The 19,759-nt window shown below is 42.0% G+C and overlaps 3 protein-coding genes across 4 annotated transcripts in view; 2 read left to right on the top strand and 1 right to left on the bottom strand.

Annotated features, from left to right (window-relative positions):
* The first annotated feature begins 317 nt into the window (after positions 1-317).
* Positions 318-8,689, top strand: hspa4l (heat shock protein 4 like). The gene is made up of 19 exons (XM_031758236.2): positions 318-424; positions 1,374-1,431; positions 1,527-1,667; positions 1,810-1,932; positions 2,023-2,122; positions 2,194-2,327; positions 2,416-2,660; positions 2,773-2,849; positions 2,936-3,087; positions 3,217-3,323; positions 4,337-4,470; positions 4,850-5,046; positions 5,337-5,411; positions 5,778-5,921; positions 6,138-6,263; positions 6,383-6,490; positions 7,027-7,146; positions 7,559-7,720; positions 7,819-8,689. The coding sequence occupies exons 1-19, from the start codon at positions 318-320 to the stop codon at positions 8,008-8,010; spliced, it is 2,502 nt and encodes an 833-aa protein (XP_031614096.1). The 3' UTR covers positions 8,011-8,689.
* Positions 8,690-9,339: 650 nt separating this feature from the next.
* On the top strand, positions 9,340-15,797 carry plk4 (polo-like kinase 4 (Drosophila)). Of its 2 annotated transcripts, none has more exons than XM_031758300.2 (15): positions 9,340-9,575; positions 10,454-10,549; positions 10,797-10,892; positions 11,476-11,590; positions 11,695-12,676; positions 12,757-12,845; positions 12,927-13,243; positions 13,353-13,457; positions 13,573-13,675; positions 13,765-13,914; positions 14,001-14,229; positions 14,330-14,432; positions 14,686-14,823; positions 14,920-15,026; positions 15,399-15,797. In XM_031758300.2, the coding sequence occupies exons 1-15, from the start codon at positions 9,546-9,548 to the stop codon at positions 15,508-15,510; spliced, it is 2,772 nt and encodes a 923-aa protein (XP_031614160.2). In that variant the 5' UTR covers positions 9,340-9,545; the 3' UTR covers positions 15,511-15,797. The 2 variants fall into 2 exon arrangements, with proteins under 2 accessions (XP_031614160.2, XP_039459781.1); XM_039603847.1 differs by lacking the exon at positions 9,340-9,575 and adding an exon at positions 10,146-10,340.
* A 1,066-nt stretch (positions 15,798-16,863) lies between these two features.
* Positions 16,864-19,759, bottom strand: part of itpk1b (inositol-tetrakisphosphate 1-kinase b) — a 30,656-nt gene continuing 27,760 nt past the window's right edge. Inside the window, exon 11 of the mRNA XM_031758267.2 lies at positions 16,864-19,473. Within this exon, the coding sequence (XP_031614127.2) occupies positions 19,205-19,473 (269 nt within the window). The 3' untranslated portion in view covers positions 16,864-19,204. The remainder of the gene's footprint in view (positions 19,474-19,759) is intronic.

Raw genomic sequence — 19,759 nt, forward strand, 5'->3', positions numbered from 1 at the left:
CTAGGAGAAACAGTCCGTCGGAGCCGCTGGGTGATGCTAGGGCTGCCTGGGAGTGGGAGAATCCGCTCTGGACATCATTGCTCTCTGGGATTACACAGAATGAGTTTGCTATAAACAGCTTTACTTACATAACAGCTAGTAATTCAGTTAGTGCACGCTCGGCTAGCCGTGTCGTATATTTTCAGAGCGGACGACACGCTTAAATAAATTTAAATTTAGGAACAGACCGCCATTGTGTGTTATTTTTCCCCCTTCCTCATAGGTGTGAGTGCGGTCGTTTGCGGAGGATAACTTGGGTGAATTTAAGAGCGCTCAATATGTCAGTGGTAGGCATTGATGTGGGTTTCCAAAATTGTTACATCGCTGTGGCCAGGAGCGGTGGCATTGAAACCATTGCCAATGAATACAGTGACAGATGCACGCCGTAAGTATAGCCGAAATATTGACAGACATCATCGCCGTGTAAGTGTGGTCTGCCTGTGAGTTTGTTACGCAATGTTTGCAACTGGAGGCGCACTGACTGAGCGGTGTGATGCACAGGGAGGCAGCAGGGATGGTGGCAGCGGTAGTGATGAGGCCTTAGTTCATTTCCCGTCACAGCAGGTTATTATAGGTCTTTTTTTTTAAATGACAGTTTATTTTTGTAGGTAGTTGAGATGTCTCATGGCGATCACCACCGAGCTGCGCAGTGCACGACAAGTTGACTCAGTTAACCTACTTTTACATGTTATATTGTTTAATAGGCATTTGCAAAGTATTTGCATACTGTACAGACATCAAAGGATAACAAATAGGTTTTGACATGGTATAGCGATAATGCGTCAGTTTAGGCCCGTCTACAAGCTGCATCTTTAACGCATGCAAGTGCTTGATCAGAAGTGACAGAGGATTAAATCCCAGGGTGAATGTAAGGAATCAACTTGGCGGACTGAAACAAATCATCTCCAAGTGGGTCTCCGTTTCTGTAAACCGAATTTGCTGCAGCATCCGTGCAGCTGGAAAGGAGACTGAGAGGAGCATTGCACCTTTAAGTGCATGAGGATATTTTTCTGTGGCAAGGTGAAGCTAGGGAGTGACTTGTCACTGCTAGCCAATGTGAAATGGATCCTTGTGTGAGGAGAAGCGTTGGTCTTTGTCATTAAAGACAATGATTTGCTGTTTTTTTCTCTTTATTTTGGATAGGAAAAGCTTAATTTTCAAGGTGATCTGCTATGTCTCACTGCCCTAGTTTGTAGTTCTTGTTCAGACACTCCCCCCTGTGAAATCTCCCTCATGGCAACGCTCAACATTTCAGTTTGCGGCCATCGAAATTGCAGTTCTTCTTCGTCTGCCACATCTGTTAACAGGATTACTTCTGTTTGTTTCCCATTAAGGGCCTGTGTGTCTTTGGCCTCCAAAAATCGCATGATTGGAAATGCAGCCAAAAGTCAAGTAAGATCATCCATGAAATGTTGCTTTTTGCAGACACATTACATCTTCAAACAGTTGTCTTTTTTAATCTTTGCTAAGTACTTCCTTTCTTTCAGATTATAACAAACTTCAAAAATACAGTCCATGGCTTCAAAAAGTTCCACGGCAGAGCATTCGATGACCCATTTATCCAAGCAGAAAGACCTAAACTGCCTTACAGCTTGCATAAGCTGGCCAATGGAAACACTGGAATTAAGGTAAAATACTTTACATCTTTTTCACCATTTTCCATTTTTTTTCCATCTTTGCTTTTTCCATAAACTTCCAAGCAACCGATCACTTTCACCCTTTTGGTTTTTAATTTGCTTCGGGTCTCCCTAAATGCTTGAGTGTTCCTAGGTGCGTTACTTGGACGAGGATAAAGTGTTCACAGTTGAGCAGATCACGGGGATGCTGCTCACCAAGCTGAAGGAGACGTCAGAGAGTGCCCTGAAGAAGCCAGTGGTGGATTGTGTCATCTCCGTGAGTGATGAAAATGGTGCACAAGACTTGTCGGTGTAATTCAGAATGCGGTTTTGAGGAAAACATTACGATTTGTGCTCTGCTTTACAGGTCCCGAGTTTTTTCACAGATGCTGAAAGGCGGTCGGTTTTCGATGCAACTCAGATTGCAGGGCTGAATTGCTTGCGGCTAATTAATGACACCACTGCAGGTCGGTGTTCTTGGATACATGGTCAAACACTAAACTTAAGGGTTGAAAATAAATGTCTTGTCTATGAACAGTGGCTTTGGCGTATGGGATCTACAAGCAAGACCTTCCTACACCAGAAGAGAGGCCAAGAAACGTGGTATTTGTGGACATGGGGCATTCGTCATTCCAGGTCTCCATCACTGCCTTCCACAAAGGCAAACTCAAGGTTAGCCTTTTGCCTTCCTTCTCGTCCTCCAGCTGCATCTACTCTTTTGTTCTTAAATTCTAAACTCCGTATCAATCTGGTGCGTCAGGTTCTTGCCACAGCATTTGATCCATACCTTGGAGGGCGTAATTTTGATGAGGCATTGGTAGATTACTTCTGCGAGGAGTTTAAGGGCAAGTACAAGCTCAACGTGAAGGACAACCCGAGGGCTCTGCTGCGGCTATACCAGGAGTGCGAGAAACTGAAGAAGCTCATGAGTGCCAACTCCTCCGACCTGCCTCTAAACATAGAGTGCTTCATGAATGACATTGACGTTTCCAGCAGGATGAACAGGTAAAAACGTATTTGTTTTTTTTTTTTTCATCTCAATAAGCACACTTAATGTGGATATCTTTTTTTTTATAAATATTGTTTTTTTTTTTTTTCCAATGTTTAAATCCTCCAGGTCACACTTTGAAGAGATGTGTGCTCAGTATCTCATGAGAGTTGAGATTCCATTGAAATCGGCTCTTGAACAATCAAGTACGCCCCTCAGAGTTATTAATTAATTGATATTAATGTTACACAAAGGAAGAATCTGCTCAGGAATGTGTATGTTTTTCTGGCAGAGTTGAGTCGGGATGATATCTGTGCAGTGGAGATAGTTGGAGGAGCCACAAGGATCCCGGCTATCAAAGAGAGGATCGCCAAGTTCTTCTGCAAAGACATCAGCACCACACTCAATGCAGACGAAGCTGTAGCAAGAGGCTGTGCACTTCAGGTTGGAAGATCCTCGGATATTAACACCCAGTATTTCTTTCCAATGTAATATTAAAAAAATAGTAGTGATAAAATGGAGTAAATATGTGTTCGTCTTTGTGGTTTTGTTTGTGCGTATGTGTCTGTGTAGTGCGCAATTTTGTCACCAGCATTTAAGGTTCGGGAATTCTCTATCACCGACGTGGTTCCTTTCCCGATTACTATGCGCTGGAAATCACCCACAGAGGATGGATTGGGGTAAAGATAGCACCACTCTACAAGAGACAGTGTTTTTTTTGTAATTATGTGTCTGGAGGACAAAAACTGGTTTATGTATACATAAATATATGTATTTATACCCTGTTTATAGGGTAGTCCTGACCTACAGTACTGTGCAAAAATCTTGAACCACTTTCAATTCAATCTTCAACTTTCAATTCTTTATATTCTGTAAGAAAAAATTAAAATAGGTTCAGCAGTTTAGTTCATTTCAGCAAAGATGAGGGGACTTGGAAAGGACATGACTTTTCGATACTGTTCCTCTGCTGTAGATGGTTTTTAGGCCTGACACCTTTTTCTCCTGCGCTCCACTTGTCACGTTTTTCTCAGATTTTTTTTTAAGGACACCCTGCACACCATTCTGATGGTAACAAAGTGCCTAAAAATAAAATTTAAAACTGGTTCTTTGCTAAGTTGTCTGTTATGTGTAAATACAACATCGATTCATCACCTGAGTTAGGTGGTGTTTTCATGCTAGAGTGATTCATAGGTCAGTGTAATTGGTTCAGTAAATAAAAACATTCTGAAAATTGTCAGTGACTGAACTGAAAATGAGTGAAAAAGCAGCCAGTGTCCAAAGAAGAACTTTGAAAGACCTTCAGAAAGCCTGAAGAACTATTGCTTAAGACCACTTTTAAAAACATCAGGGGTAGCTTAAGACTTTTGCACAGTACTGTAAATCGAAAATATAATAAATACCTAAGAGGTCTAGATAAGAGTTGATTATATGGGCATTAATCTAGTGACCTTTTTCATTACTAAAACTAAAAGCCTGCACTTCAATCACATATTGACTGATTTACAATCCACTGTGGTGGAGTACAAAACACAAAAACTGTGTCTTTGTCCCAAACATTATGGAGACCATTGAATGTATACTTACTGCTTTTTGCTCCGCCAAATAGGCGAGTCAGCTCTAGGACACAGTATCTGCTGACTGTGATTACTTTCCATTGCCTGACTTTGCTTTTTTTGGCTAATTTGTGCTACAGAGAGTGCGAGGTGTTCAGTAAGAATCATGCTGCTCCTTTTTCCAAAGTGATTACCTTCCACAAGAGGGAACCCTTCGACCTTGAAGCCTTTTACAGCAACCCTCAAGAACTGCCCTACTCAGACCACAGGATAGGTAATGGTGCTAATTCTGCTCTGTTAGCATCAAAGTGATCAGTCCTTACTTGGTTTTACATAGTCATTGCATGTATGCATGTATCAGGTTCCTTTAACCAGCTGCGCAAGTATGCAGAAAGAGGCGGCTAATGTAGGTGCGCTAAGTAGCTGGCCCAACAAATTGGATGGCAATTAGGAGTAAGGGAAGCAGGTTCTCGTGTGACTCAGCCGAACATCATAATTATCTGTACTGTATGTGTATCACCATGTGGTGGGTGGGTGTGTTTTCTCAAGTGGGATATCATTTTTTCTTTCTATGCAACTGCCAGTTTCCTGTCACAAGAACATGTTGAGGTCCTATTAAAGAAGCCGCTCCTTTGCTTCCCATCTGCTTCCAGGCTTTTTTTCAGTACAGAATGTGGTTCCCCAGCCAGATGGTGACAGCTCTAAAGTGAAAGTCAGAGTGCGCGTCAACATCCACGGCATCTTCAGCGTGTCCAGCGCTTCTCTGATTGAGAAGCAGAAAGGAGAGGGCGAGGACATGCAAACTGATACAGAGCCAGTGGTGCAGAATGAGAGCAGAGCAGAGGAGCAGGTAGGATGATTGTTGCCACAGTCGGTCTTGTGATGCCACAGATGTCAGCTGGTCAGTTTGTTTGTGCCGTACAGAGTTAAAGCACAACAGCTATTGGATAGAATGGGTACTATTCACATAAAATTTATGTTCCTTATTGTTTCAGTGGATTTCTGCCACTTAAAAATCGGCTTTTTTGTAGTTTTTTGAAAGATACTCTCATTAATTGATCTTTTATATGCAATGAAAAATATCTAATGCTATGACACCTGACTTAAATCTTGGTTAAAATAAGTATGTATGTGTCTCAGATCAAAATGCAGGTGGATCAGGAAAGCCAAACCCAAGGGGAGCCGCAGAATGAGGATGCCAGTTCCAGCAGTAAGGTTAGTCAGGCTGCGATTTAAGGATGCTTTAAAACTGCATGTTTTTCTTGTTTGTTCTTGCTCATATCAGACTGTATTGATAATAAGACAAGCAGAACCCTGATACTGATATTGTTGGCCCACTTATTAAGCTGTTGAGACATGCTTTCAATTAAATTAAGTATTAAGTAATTCATGTATTGTCACAGATTCTGTATGCGAGCTGCTGAATTCATGTCAGCGCTGCTCATTGATGCATCTGTGCTACAATTAGATGGATTCATGCAGTATTAATTAGTCTAAAAAAATAGATGATTATTTTGGCAAGGTGCCCCATGTTTGGAAATCCAAAAAGGCCTCATTGTGTTCTCTGGTTTCCAAATTTAGGAGGGAGCAGCTGGTGAGAAGCAGGACCCAGCAGCAGGAGGAAGCAAGCCCAAAGTCAAGGTGAAGAGTATCGATCTTCCCATTGTGATCAACAACATTCGACAGCTTGACAGTGACGTCCTTTCTAACTTTGTGGAGTACGAGGTGAGTGTTGCAGGTGGCCTTTGGAAAAAGCCGAGTCATGCTCTGATACATGGAATTTTATATCCACTAATGAGCATCTACTGTTGTAATATAGAAAATCAGGACAAGCACAGGTTTTATTCAGAAATGTCTTACTGTAATATCGTATGGCACGCCTTGGTTGAAACATCCGTAATTTTTTATTTTTATTCATTCATTTGATTTTTTTCATCATAGCGTCAGATGATTATCCAGGACAAACTGGTGAAAGAGCTGAACGATGCAAAAAATGCTGTGGAGGAGTATGTGTATGATCTGCGGGACAAACTTTGTGGGATTTATGAAAAGTACATCACTGAGGGGGTAAGTAGTACTTTTTGCATCTATAATAGCTGCCCCCATGTTGCAGTAAACGACTATTATATCTGAGACAATGTATGAAGAACTGATCTGTATAAACATTTCATGTTTGTTAATAACAGGACAGTAACCGGCTGACACTGATGCTGGAGGACACAGAGAAGTGGCTCTATGAGGACGGAGAAGACCAACCCAAACAAGTCTATGAGGAGAAGCTAGATGCACTTATGGTATGTTTACATTTATTACAAGAAAGATTTTGCAGACTACTGCATACAAAAAAATATTTATGCCCCAAATGCTAACTTTTAGTCATTTGATTAGATGTAAATTTTCCATTTTGTTACATAAGTAAATAAACCAGTTCTTATATATCGCTTTGCTACTCTGCTTGAGCACTCGCTCATACAACATGTCTCATTCACCCATTCATACAACCACCAGCCTTATGATTAGTCGACCTGCTATATCTCCTGAGCCACAGCTACTACTTAGCAAGCATATTTTCCTTAATGATTACTTGCTTAAATAAACCTTTGATTTTATAAATCTCAGTGGCACTTTACTCAAAATTATTGCTTCATGTTTCATTCATTCATTATATAATCTTATAGATTGTAATTTATGCTGTGATTTGGAGCTTTATAAAAGTTAAGTTGAATAAAGAATAAAGCGCTATGTAAGAACCTGTCCATTTACTTATGGAATTGCATATTTTAAAGTGGTAGTAGCTTTCAATGTTAACGCAAATTTTATTATTCTCCAGAGGTTGGGCCAGCCCATTCAGGACCGGCACAGGGAGCATGAGGACAGGCCGAGAGCATTTGAGGAACTGGGAAAGAAACTGCAACTCTACATGAAGTTTGTAGATTCCTACAAACAGAAAGTAAGCCCTCTTCAGTCTGTGATGTCCTTCGATTAGTCCTTTACAGGAAAAAGACAAAAGTAGGGTTTGTGTTTGGAACTGCATGTTTTGTGCAGTGCTTTACAAATACTGTGTTATGCGAACAGGAAGCATGATAAGACATGTACACAGAAATACAGTCTGTAACTGATACTTGAGGTATGTGACAAAATAACCATTTATTTTTATATTTTACTGAGAGAATATGTTGATGGTGTCTTACTATGTTTATATCCTTGATCTTGTATTCTGAGTGTTTAAATTATTTTCTTATTTTAGCTTCTATAGTTTTAAGTGTATTTTGTAATGGGAAGAATATAATAAGATGACTTTGTTTAAAAGAGATACATTCTAGACCTGCTAAAGGTTTTCTCTGTCAAAAACTCTTTCCCAGGACGAGCGATTCCTTCATTTGAGTGCAGAGGAAATGAGCACTGTGGAGAAGTGTGTGACTGAAAGCATGGGCTGGATGAACAGCAAGATGAACGCGCAGAGCAAACTTGCTTTAACTCAAGACCCAGTGGTCAAAGTAGCAGACATCATCGCTAAAATCCAGGTGTGTGATCCGCTTTTTAAGATCTAATCATCTTCTTCCTTTAGTGAGAATGACATCTTCTGATTCTCCTTTGGAAAACCTGCTTGCTTCTTCTCCAGGAGCTGGAGGATATATGTAATCCAGTGATCAACAGGCCAAAGCCCACAGTGGAGGAGGCCCCCGAGGTGAACGACCAAACCAGCGGAGCTCACAATGGCCCGACGGCTAAGCAGGGAGGAGCGGAAGGAAAGAGGGAAGCAAAGGGAAGCCAGCAGACGAAGCCGGGCGCAAAAGAGATGGAGGTGGACTGAGATCTGTGTCCGACGCGCAGACTCTGCAACCATCAGCGTGTTTACCGTCACACGGCATCTAGACAGACGCAGAAAAATCAACACCTGGGAACATTTCTCAGTTCTCATCAACCACTTATGTGGATCTGTTTTTTGTGTCCTCTCTCATTGGATTTTACCATTTGAGGTTTTTTGTTTTCATCCTTACGTGTGACACTGGTGTGCTTTAGTCTCTCAAAGGTTTGCCATACTAAATAAATTAAAGAATGCCACAATAGATGAAAATATGAGTCTGTCGTAAAACCAATTCCTTCGTATCTCACAGGAAGGTACGCTTTGTGTTTTGCATTCCACGTGTCTCTTAAGTGTCCAGTATCACCCCTAAGAGAAGTAGAAAGTGATGTCCATGCCACTGCTAGTGCAAACCTTTTAGTTAGTATACAATAATACAAATTATATTTGTATTCAATGAGTTTGAAGAGATGTCCGTGTCTACAAACTGTAAATATTATTTTAGTAAATAAAAGCAGCCAGCATAGACGTGTACATAGAGAACACATTCTAGTGTTACAATGGAAATGCTCATATACCAAGTTTCCTTTAGTGATTGGTTGCCTATTTCCTTTTTTTTCTTGCATTTTTCCATATTTAATTGAAGGTGGAAAAAAATAAACGCATTTGTCTGCAAGACAAATTTGTACGTCTGAAATGATTGATTTTCAGAAGAAAGTGGCCATCTGTGCTGTACTTATGTTTTCAGGTGTGATACAGAAAGTTTCAATATATATATTTTTGCAAATTTTAATATCTCTATTCACTAAAAAGTTGTAATTTGGATCTATAATGACAGGTCATTTGTAGCAGTCATTTACTCTTAAACATGCATTAACCTGTAATGTGTATCGATGGCCTAAGAAACCAGATCCCGCAGAGTGAACATGAGTCCAGGGAGAATTGTACCTTACGTTACTTTAAACCCAGGATCCTCTTACTGTGAGGAATGTTGCCTTTACTGCACATTATGGCTCACCATTTTTGTCTTAAAACAAACTTTCTTTGTCAGCAAACCAAGACAAACAAGAGAGGTCGAGTCCTGTGATTAAAGCTGATTTAAAAAAATTAAAAGAACTGGCTGGATTTAAAGTTACTGGATTAATTCACGATTAGATAACATTTTCTTCAATAATACATTTATCATTTCAATTTATCATTTTAAAAGTAGTAGCTGATTCCATATATGCAGTTCCTGTGTCTGGATGATCACTGATATTAAATTAAGTTTAGATCATTGAAGCTTCATATAACTCCATCGCAGCCACGGGGCGCTTGGAGGAGGCGTGGCAAACAATGTTGTCAAGTGACGCGGGGTGTGACGTGACCACGGAGTAACGGGCGGATATTTTCAAAATGGAAGATATGGCAAAGTTTTGGAGGGGAACGCGAGAACAACATTTATTCGCCGTGTGAGGACTCCTGCAGCGGCTATCCATGCACTCTGCCTATCGGGGAACATTATTACAAACCTGCACGCGTCTGCGAGGCGAAAAGCCGCCACGATGAGTGTTTCGATCGGCGATAAAATTGAGGTGAGTGCTTTTGTTGGGCTAACGCCCACAAGCTAGCGTCCACTCGGACTGATGGCTTTTTCTCGCGTCAAGTCAAAGGCTGGAGTTACAATCGCACTGAGAAGGAAAAAAACACTTAGTTTGCTCAATATAATGGGGACATGATAAACTTTTATTTAGTCATAGCTAAATATTATACTACATAACATCAATTACTGAGGCGATACTTCAGTTTTTCGTTTTTAGCTTGTTTCACGTGTCGTAAAGAGATCGCTTTTTACGATTGCCTAAATGTATTCTTCTTCTACTTAGTATTATTATTATTATTATTATTGTTATTATTATTTAGTAGTACTAGTAGTGGTGGTAGTAGTAGTAGAAAATGTCAACATCGTCTCTGCGGGTGTGTAACCTTACCCATGCTCCCCCAGGACAAACATTGTTGTGTCTCGTCAGTGCGTCAGTTTGGGGACCCGTCATGCTGCTTGGAAACGGTACAAGTGGGTCCTCATTAGCGGGAAGAGACCCGGGATAATTAAAGGTTTTGGTTGGCCATATGACGGCGTCAGGTGTTGGTGGCTTGTTTGACAGTTAACGTTTGTTGTGGGTGGATTTCTCCCGTGTGGAGTCGTTGGTGGTTGTAGAGAACAATCCAGCAGGTCGCAGGTTACGGGAAGGATGTTTGACCAAGTTCTTCGCCTTGGCTTTAACAACCTGACTGCTGACTCCCATGCTAGCAGAGATGAGAAAGGAGGTTTTTGTTATGATCAGGAGTCGAGGATTGAGGTGTTTGCTTTTAAAGCTCTCGCTTCCCATGGGATTTAAATTGAAAAATGAAATCATGCTCACATTTTCCTGCAGATGCATTGTTTGTACAACTTCTCTTTTTGTGCACGCAGGACTTCAAGGTCCTCACTCTGCTCGGGAAGGGCTCCTTTGCGTGTGTTTACCGGGCCAAATCGGTGAAGACTGGTCTGGAGGTTGCCATCAAAACGGTGAGATAATCTACATCTTTATCAGTGATGCTGTAAAAGTGTAAACTTGGAACTACTGGGTTATGACATATGTTGCCTCCCGTGGGGTTCTTGTGGTCTGTTGACCCGCCCCACAGATGAGGTCCCAGCTTTTCGTTGCCATTGTGGGTGGCAGACTGATTATTAGGATCAAACCAAACTGTACAACACGCCACGCTGAGCCGAGGAGTGACAGGTGTATAATTATCTCTGTTGTTCCCATCTGCAGATTGACAAAAAAGCAATGCACAAAGCTGGCATGGTCCAACGTGTGAGGAACGAGGTGGAGATTCACTGCCGACTGAAGCATCCTTCCATACTGGAGGTAACGCTGACAAGCCACAGATGATTTCTTGCCATGAAGTGCTTGATACACAACACCAAGCCTGCTTTTCATTTAAATATGCCTTCTCCTGTAGTGTATCTATACAATATACATTTTCAGTTTTTTTTGCATCACACACAGATTAGCCTGTTTAGTGATGGACTGCAATAATTTGAAATGTGTGAATGCTTGCTTAGTGTGAGATTTACAGTTAAAGTTAACACCAGTGCTGTAGCTCTAGGATTCCTGTGTCTTTGTGGGACTGTTGTGTTTGATGATGCATATATCAGCTTTCTGTATTGTTGTCATGGTTATACAGGGCGTCCTTGATAGTACTTTGTGTAGGCGCTCCACCGATTTGTTTCCACTTCACTTAATCAGTAGTCTGGTAATCTTCAGCTTTAAAGATTAACCAGGAAAGCAGGCAGTGGTGGTCCCACTGGCACAGCTTTCAGGACCACAGTAGTACAATCATTTTAAAATCCAGTCAGATATATTCTATATTTTGTTCTTTCTCAATGTTTCCATATTTTGAGACGATGGTAAATAAATCATATTGTTATGTCTTTTGTTTTTGTAAAAGCTTTACAACTACTTTGAGGACAGCAACTATGTGTATTTGGTGTTGGAGATGTGCCACAATGGAGAGATGAGTCGGTACCTCAAAGAGCGAAAGATGCCTTTCTCTGAAGATGACGGTCAGGCACATGTTTTTGTTTAGAAACCTATATATGAGTTGCGTTGTCAGCTTTGTGAGTTGCTACTACTATAAAAAAACAACAACTTTATTTTCGCCCCACAGCGAGACATTTCATGGACCAAACAGTGAAAGGGATGCTTTATTTACATACTCATGGGATCTTGCACCGAGACCTGACTTTGTCCAATCTTCTGCTGACCAGCAACATGAACATTAAGATAGCAGACTTTGGCCTGGCCACTCAGCTCAAAGTCCCAAACGAAAAGCACTTCACCATGTGTGGCACACCAAACTACATCTCCCCAGAGGTGGCCACTCGTAGCGCCCACGGGCTGGAATCAGATGTTTGGTCACTGGGATGCATGTTCTATGCTTTCCTGATGGGTCGCCCTCCATTTGACACAGACACAGTGAAGCACACATTGTCCAAAGTGGTTCTCGGGGACTATGAGATGCCTACCCACGTTTCTCTGGAGGCTCAGGACCTGATTTATCAGCTGCTGCAGAAAGACCCCGCCCAGCGGCCCAGCCTCTCTGCAGTACTGGACCACCCATTCATGACCCAGAGCCTGCTGGTCAGGACCAAAGAGCTGGGGCTTGGGGATGACGGGTCCATTGACAGTGGCATTGCCACCATCTCTACAGCCTACACCTCCTCCACCTCTGCCAGCAGCGGCAGTCGCCTCCAGAAGCGAACCAAGCACATGATAGGCTCTGCTCTGCCTAATCGCATGGCACCCATCCCAAGCCTTCCACGCCAGCCCAACAGTGCCTGTTTTGAGGACGGAGACCAGTGGCAGCAGCAGCAGCATCATCCGCTGGAGAGGTTCAACAGAGAGGGCAGGAGCAGGGTGGCTCACGGTGGAGAAAGCGCAGAGCCTCATTCTCGCTACCTGAGGAGGGCTCACTCTTCAGACCGTCCCATGTCCACTTCAACAGGTTCAACTCATGCTGAGCTGGGGCGATGCCACTCAGAGGAGACTCTGGCTGGTATTGGACGCCCAGTCTTCCCCGTGTCCTCCACTCCACACCCGTTTTCAGAGCACAGAAGACTCCCGTCTCCACCTGTCAAGCAGCCAGCAAAGTAAGCAGTCAGTCTGTTGATAATCTTTTCTTTTTTTTTCTCAGGTTATTGAGACTAACAGATGACACTCTCTGTTTCAGTTCTGGGTATTTTTCCACAGAGACCGCACTTCCACCAAACTTGCAATTTCAGGACTTAGAGGGAGTTTCTAATTGGCTCAACACTGAAGGTAAAAAAAACACTTTTGTGCTCTTTTGGTTGTTTTAATCATGACTACAATGTTTTCCAAAAGTTTTGCTTTCTTTCTCAGGCTCTGGACAGAGGTCCGCAGATGGCAGCGCCCACAGCAGTAGAGGACCTTTAGGTGTTCACAACTCCTGGACAGATAAGCCCATGAGCCGAGGCGTGAACCTTCACCCCAACCTGCACCACCAGCTTCTTTCCAACTCCGACTCATACAGGGAGAACATCCCCGGATTAGAGTTCCAACCTCCTCCTGACAGAGAGTTAAAGCACTCTTCAACCAAACCCAGTACAGATAAGCCGAAGAAAACGCTGAGAGACGTAATCCCGCCTCTGTGTGCCTCCCGACTGAAGCCGATCAGACAGAAGACCAAAAATGCTGTTGTAAGATTTAAATCAATTTTCTTTTTCATTTTTTTTAAATCTCTATGTGTGAACTGTGGATATATTTTTTTTTAGATATCTCATCTCTTTTTTCTTATCTTCCATCCAGGTGAGCATTTTGGACACGGGTGAAGTTTGTATGGAGCTGTTAAAATGTCAGAGTGGTCAAGAAAGAGTCAAAGAAGTCCTCCGGATTTCCTGTGATGGCTCAATGGTACAGTTTCTGTGGGGCAATCAGCATTTATCATGCAGTTACTTAATAAATCTTTCCATGTGGAAAAAAATATTCAGTCTTGTAAGTTGTGGCTTATTATGACCATCTGCTGTAGGTGACGATATACCAGCCTAATGGTGGAAAAGGTTTTCCTGTGCTGGACTGCCCGCCAGCTCCTCCAGAAGATATTCTCATTTGTAGCTACGAGGATCTTCCAGGTATTCTGACGGATGCGTCCCACCCATTAATATCAGATATTAAAAAATTAGAAATAAAATTGTAATTGAGCTTATTTATTTTGTCACAGAGAAATACTGGAAAAAGTACCAGTATGCCTCCAAGTTTGTTCAGCTTGTTAAATCCAAGACTCCTAAAGTGACCCTTTACACCAAGTATGCCAAGGTCATGCTGATGGAGAACTCTCCTAACGCGGACCTGGAAGTTTGCTTTTATGATGGTGAGTCAGAGGTGTTTGCTGAATGTCAGTAATGAGGTGGCTGAGCTGATGAGTCTAAATTAATGTGTAATAACTGCATCATGCAGGCGCAAAGACCCACAAGACGTCCGAACTTGTGCGAGTGGTGGAGAAGAGCGGGAAGTCGTACACTGTGAAGGGCGAGGCGGGGCTGAGCGGCCTGAGCCCGGAGTGCCGGAGGTATGTGGAGCTGTCGGACGAGGGCCACGCCATGTGTTTATCTCTCGAGGCCGCCATCACTGCAGAGGAGCAGCGCAGCACCAAGAACGTCCCTTTCTTCCCCATAACGATTGGCAGGTGACAGGAAAATTCTGCCCACCTCGTGACAACTTTTCTTTGTTTGTTTGTTATTTTTCTCGTCTTGCGTGACAAATATTTGTTTTCTTTTACTTCCCAGGAGACCCGCCAGCTCAGATGCTCCAGGCTCATCGTCTGTGCCCTCGCACCCGGTTCCTCCAGATACAGCATCACCTCCTAAACCTCCACAAATCACTCCTTCGGTAAGTTCTGACATTACAGGATAAAATGAAGAATAATGTGGTTTTCCACGCCAGCCGCTCAGATGTCTCAGGCAAAAACATGTCATGTATGCAGTGTTCACTGGTTTCAGGCAGAGGGATTCTTTCCACAGTACAACCAGAAGACTAATAGTGAAAAATAAAACCTAAAAACAGCACCTGGAGTCATACCCGAGCATGTGGGTGTGCAGGCCGTGATGAGATCTGCATTTGATTTTTACTGATTTATTTCTAGATGATTTCCTACGACGGGTCTGACTTCACCACAGCCAGCCTGAGTAAGAAAAGCTCCCCAGTGCGACAGGACCTCATTCAGAGCACAGGAAAGGTGGTCAAGTCGATATTTGTGCCAAATGTTGGATGGGCGTCCCAGGTAATTGATGACTAATTAATATTTTAAGATTGGGAATATGAATTGACGAATTGACAAAAACCGAATCCTTGTTTGTTTGTTTTTTTGTATCTGTAGCTGACGAGCGGAGAGGTATGGGTGCAGTTCAACGATGGTTCTCAGCTGGTGGTTCAGGCAGGAGTTTCCTGCATCACCTACACGTGTCCAGAAGGGAAGATCACCAGGTATGAAATACATTAGAAATGTCTTCTGTGTTCCCTTTAAGAGCTATGTTTTAAAAATTTTGTGGGAGTAGATGTTTTTGATATGGCCATTTCAGAAGCCCCATCCACCTGCTGTTCACATCTTTTGTTTGCATGTGGCAGCCAATCAGAAGAAAGTTTTCTTAAAGATAATGGAAAGGGAGCTGAATGGCTTGTTTCACACAGTTGATGAACTGAGTGGTGTAACAGAGGCAGAGTGGAGGACAAAATAGCCCGAGAATAAAAATACAGAGCTTGTTATTTGCTGGATCTTTGGCCAACTTTCCACATAGAAGAAGAAGCAGCCCCAGTGTATTTGTATGGCACAAAAAGTAAGTGGTGTGTTCTCTGCAGGTATAAGGAGAACGAGAAGTTGCCCGAGCACGTTAAGGAAAAGCTTCACTGTCTCTCGACGATTCTCGGCCTGTTGGCGAACCCGGCAGCGCATCACCTGCAGTCCCATTAACACCTTGTGTATAGAAGCCTGTCAAAGAGCTGGAAGTAGCATTAGAAACCTTCATTTCTCTTCTTGTAAATATCTTCTATTTGTGTTGTTTTTACATGTACAGAAGACTGAGATTATGAAAAGATATATTTTTATTTTAATAAGCAGCTATTTTGTATAGTGTCTACGTTAGCTCTGTTGGAAAACTTAGTGTTTGTGTGTCTTTTTGTTTTTTTACTGTTTCCTACTACTATGAAATGTGCGACCGATACACGCTGAAACAATAAAACATCTGGAGGCCGGGTGGAGGATCGCTGCAGTTTCTTTTGCAGTCTTCTCTTTGCACTCAGTATTATGACGGAACTGTGTATAAAAGAAATTAAAGTGTTTATAGCCAGTTCATGGTTTCAGTAATAGAGAATTCATAAGCATAGTTAATATAACTGAAACTTAGCTGGCAGTTAACTCTCTTTATATCTAAAGGAGAAAAATCAGGTTAGTTACTCAAAGTCTGTCACTTAAAATCAACAGAGCTGAAGTTTTAGAGCCCTCATAATTCACATGGTACAGGAAGAAAAGTAAACACTGATTTCTTTGGTGCTCAAATATTTGCATCCAGACGAGCTCCTTTTGGAAATGTGGTGCTACTTATTTCAATCAATGTACATGGAGTCCTGCTAGTGGTTAAACATAAATGGTATTCATCAACACTTCTTGCAAAGTTGTTAATCTTGCGTCATTCAAAATTTTCCAGACCAAAATACCACACAGAAACTGCTTTGGTTTTATTTGGTTAAGACATTTCATATAATACAGACCCATCAACATTAGCTCAATGAAGCATCTTTATAGATTTTAAAGGACTTGGGAGCTAAGAGCAAAACTGCACTAATTTAATATCTAGGATACAGAGTAATAGAAAGTCAGAGTGGATGTTTTGTTTTGAGATAAAATAGTGTGTTTTGGGTAAACTTTCAAGGATCATATTATTTTGTCAACTGTCATTTATATAGAATGAAGGCAAACAATTTGAAAACCATTAAATATGTAAGTTATTTAAAAATAAACTTTGTAGGCTACATGATGTAAATAGTGGAGCTGTATTTGTGGAGCCATTTTTCACTCTTAGTGACGGCTAAAAGCACTTTACAAGCTATACTCACACATTCTATGTACTGGAAGTGCTTTTTACCCATCCCTTACACTCATACACACATGGCTATATCAAAAAGATATCCTTACAGACTGAAGGAGTCTGGGATCAAATCTCTGACTCTGTTATAAGCAGGTGAATCACTTGAGTATGATTGTTGTAAAACTTAAAAACTTAAAAAAAAAAAAAAAAAAAAAAAAAAGCAGTAAAACACACCCAGATTAGTTTCACATGTTTATTTTGCCCTGTTGAATTGGCCATTTAATTAAAAAAGTCACAAAATTGAGGATTCTTCTCAATTACAGAACCGATACAAAACGACATACTGTACGGATGTAAGCATAGGCGCATATACACGTACTGTACAAGACACCCAAGAAGTACACATTCAGGTGGAAGCCGGGAGCATGATGACACCATCTGGGTTGCAGAAATGACCAAGAGTGGGATTAACCATTTATATTTCCCATTTAGAAGCACAGTAAAGAACACGAGATAGGACACAGTATAGTGGCGTACACAGATAATCAGCCTTTTCCAATTTAAACAGGGACTCAACCACAGCTTCCTAGGTGAGGAAACACCTAGACTCATTTGAACCTGGTGTGGTACTTTTGAATTTATTGTTGCTTCACTACACTTTGAAGGCAAATCAAAACCAGGATACTCAGAAGGGTTGTTTACACATGTAGCGAAGGCCAACTTCCACTGTGCCGTCGCTCTTCTTTTGTCCCAGAGAGATGCTGGTGAGGTGGCCGCAATGACACAAATATTCACGCTCACAGGGCAAGCAAGAGGACGGTCGGTTCCCTTGGATGCTGATGGAGGAAAGAAGACAGCAAGGGGAGCTCTCTGGGACAAGAGAAGGAATGCAGTAATCTGTATTTGCTGCAGGTTGGCACTCATTTCCCACTAGATGCTAGAGGGATGCAACAACCACTCAGCTGATCTGTCCCTTTCACGCCACCTGAACAGCGAGACCCAGAATTTTACTGTCCCTCTACGTAAATACCCACTTCTTCAAAAACATCACTTCTTTCATTTATATAAAACATTTCCCCCATAAAATCTCAATAAAATAAAGTTGCTCTTAGTAGATGTAAGGACATTATAAGATTTTAACAAAATCGTTAAAAAAAACAAAACAAAATCTCACAGTGAACACTGGGAACGACAGCTGGACCTCCACCTCCTCCCTTCACTTAAAATGTGACACAAATACAGCAGCTGGAACAGCAGACAGGTCAGAGAATAAGGCTTGAAGCACATGAGTGGATTGGACTGTTGGTTTAGTTAACTGGAAGAAGCGCTGAGAGACAAAGCTGAACAAATAACTCAATTATCTCAGACTGTTCAGACGAATACTCAGTTTAGATGGGTATTCAAACACACACATACGTACACACACACCTGATTTTCTTATTAATCCAAAGTGACAAGCTACACAGCAGCCCCAAGTCTGTCCGTCGGTCAAGGTTGCCTCAGTTTGCTCGCGTGACAGATACAAGCGGTGAAGACACGTGGAGTGTCTGTTTAAGGAGACTAGAACCCCCACGAAAGCTCCCACTGGAATTCTGAAAAATTATGGAATTTCTCGGAAAACATCCACAGACACAAAAACATGGGAATGTGATCCTCATCTTCCTGCACTGGAGCGACTCAAACTGGGACTCAAAAAGGATGTAGTTTGTTTATCTAACACACAGAAAAACACCCCCTCCCACACACACACACACACACCATAACAATCATTACGAAAAGAAACTTGGTCACATGGTCATGGAGATTTTATCCTCTTAAGATTTGAAAAATAATGCTCTTTTTCTCTTCTCCTCCTACACTCAAATTAAATTTGATGGCACTCGGAAAAAAAAACAACAAAAAAAAAACAACTGCTCCCCTGTTTGTTTAAACCAATAAAACAATCTCATCACTCTCTGCAGTCGATTGGCCACAGTCACATAGCAACCTGGGATCTGTGGAGTAGTGTTCAAATGCCCAAAACGCCTCCTCTCTCTACGCCCTTGCACGTAGCACTCAGTGGTATTGACCAGAATACAAACACACATCACTGGTACAGTTGGCCACAGTGTAAATGTGCCTGTGTGTGAGTGAGTGTGAGAGAGATACAAGGGATCATACATTGCACATCTAGTGGCACATCATTCTCCAGTCCTGATTCGGCCATTCTAATTAGTTACCTCTTCTGGACCCTTTCATCACAGAGACCTCACGCAAGAGAGAGAAAAATAAAATCAGCTATTAGACAAAAGTTCCCAAAGTTCACATTACAGTACTGTTAAAGTCTCATTAGACAAAACGAGGGAAAAAAAGGCAGAGAGGAAAAAAAGCTTACATCCAATCACCATCATTTCCAATAACTATATAGGAAAAAGGTTTGTGTCTCGATTAGATATATTATCATCATTAACATCATATTTACTATGATTATTAATCATTATTATTATCACCACTGTCATCCGTTATTTGTTCAGGGATCAAATGGGGAGGTAAGGGGATGGGAGAGAAAGAAAAAAAAAAAAAAGAACAAAAGAGAGTCAGTCACTGGGAGGAAGCCTTGGTAGCTATCGTGGAGACACAGTGCTGCTGGAAGTTGGGTGACATGGCCGAGTTGCAGCCCAGTCTCTGCAGCTCTTTTCCCAGCATGCTGCAGCAGCCCGGGGCTGGCGGGGCAGCATTGGGTACCGTGGTGCTCACCGGGAGGCCTTTGGGCTGCTCGCCGGCAGGAGGAAAGTCAGGGTTGTGGCTCTGAAGCACGCTGCTGATGTGGTTCAGGAGGTCGTTGAAAAACTCGGGGACGCCCTCGTAACCTGGAAAGAGATGGAAATATTAAGAAGAAAAGCAGTGACTTCTGGCTGTGTGCTAAATAAAGAATATTCTACTTTAAATGTTCTTATAAAGCTGCTCCTGGACACTAAAGGGAACATTTTTTATGTTCTCTTTAGTGTCCAGAAGGACCCTGAAACTTCATATTACATTAAAATAAGACTCATCCTTAAAGAGGTTTCTGAGGTCATAGCTGAAAAGAGCCTAGGTCTGTGTTCCCATACACTTCCATACAACTTGCAAAAACAGAAGTCGCCCCCTGCTGGCCAT

The sequence above is a fragment of the Oreochromis aureus genome, linkage group 19 (genome assembly GCF_013358895.1).
Source record: "Oreochromis aureus strain Israel breed Guangdong linkage group 19, ZZ_aureus, whole genome shotgun sequence".
Taxonomy (NCBI): Eukaryota; Metazoa; Chordata; class Actinopteri; order Cichliformes; family Cichlidae; genus Oreochromis; species Oreochromis aureus.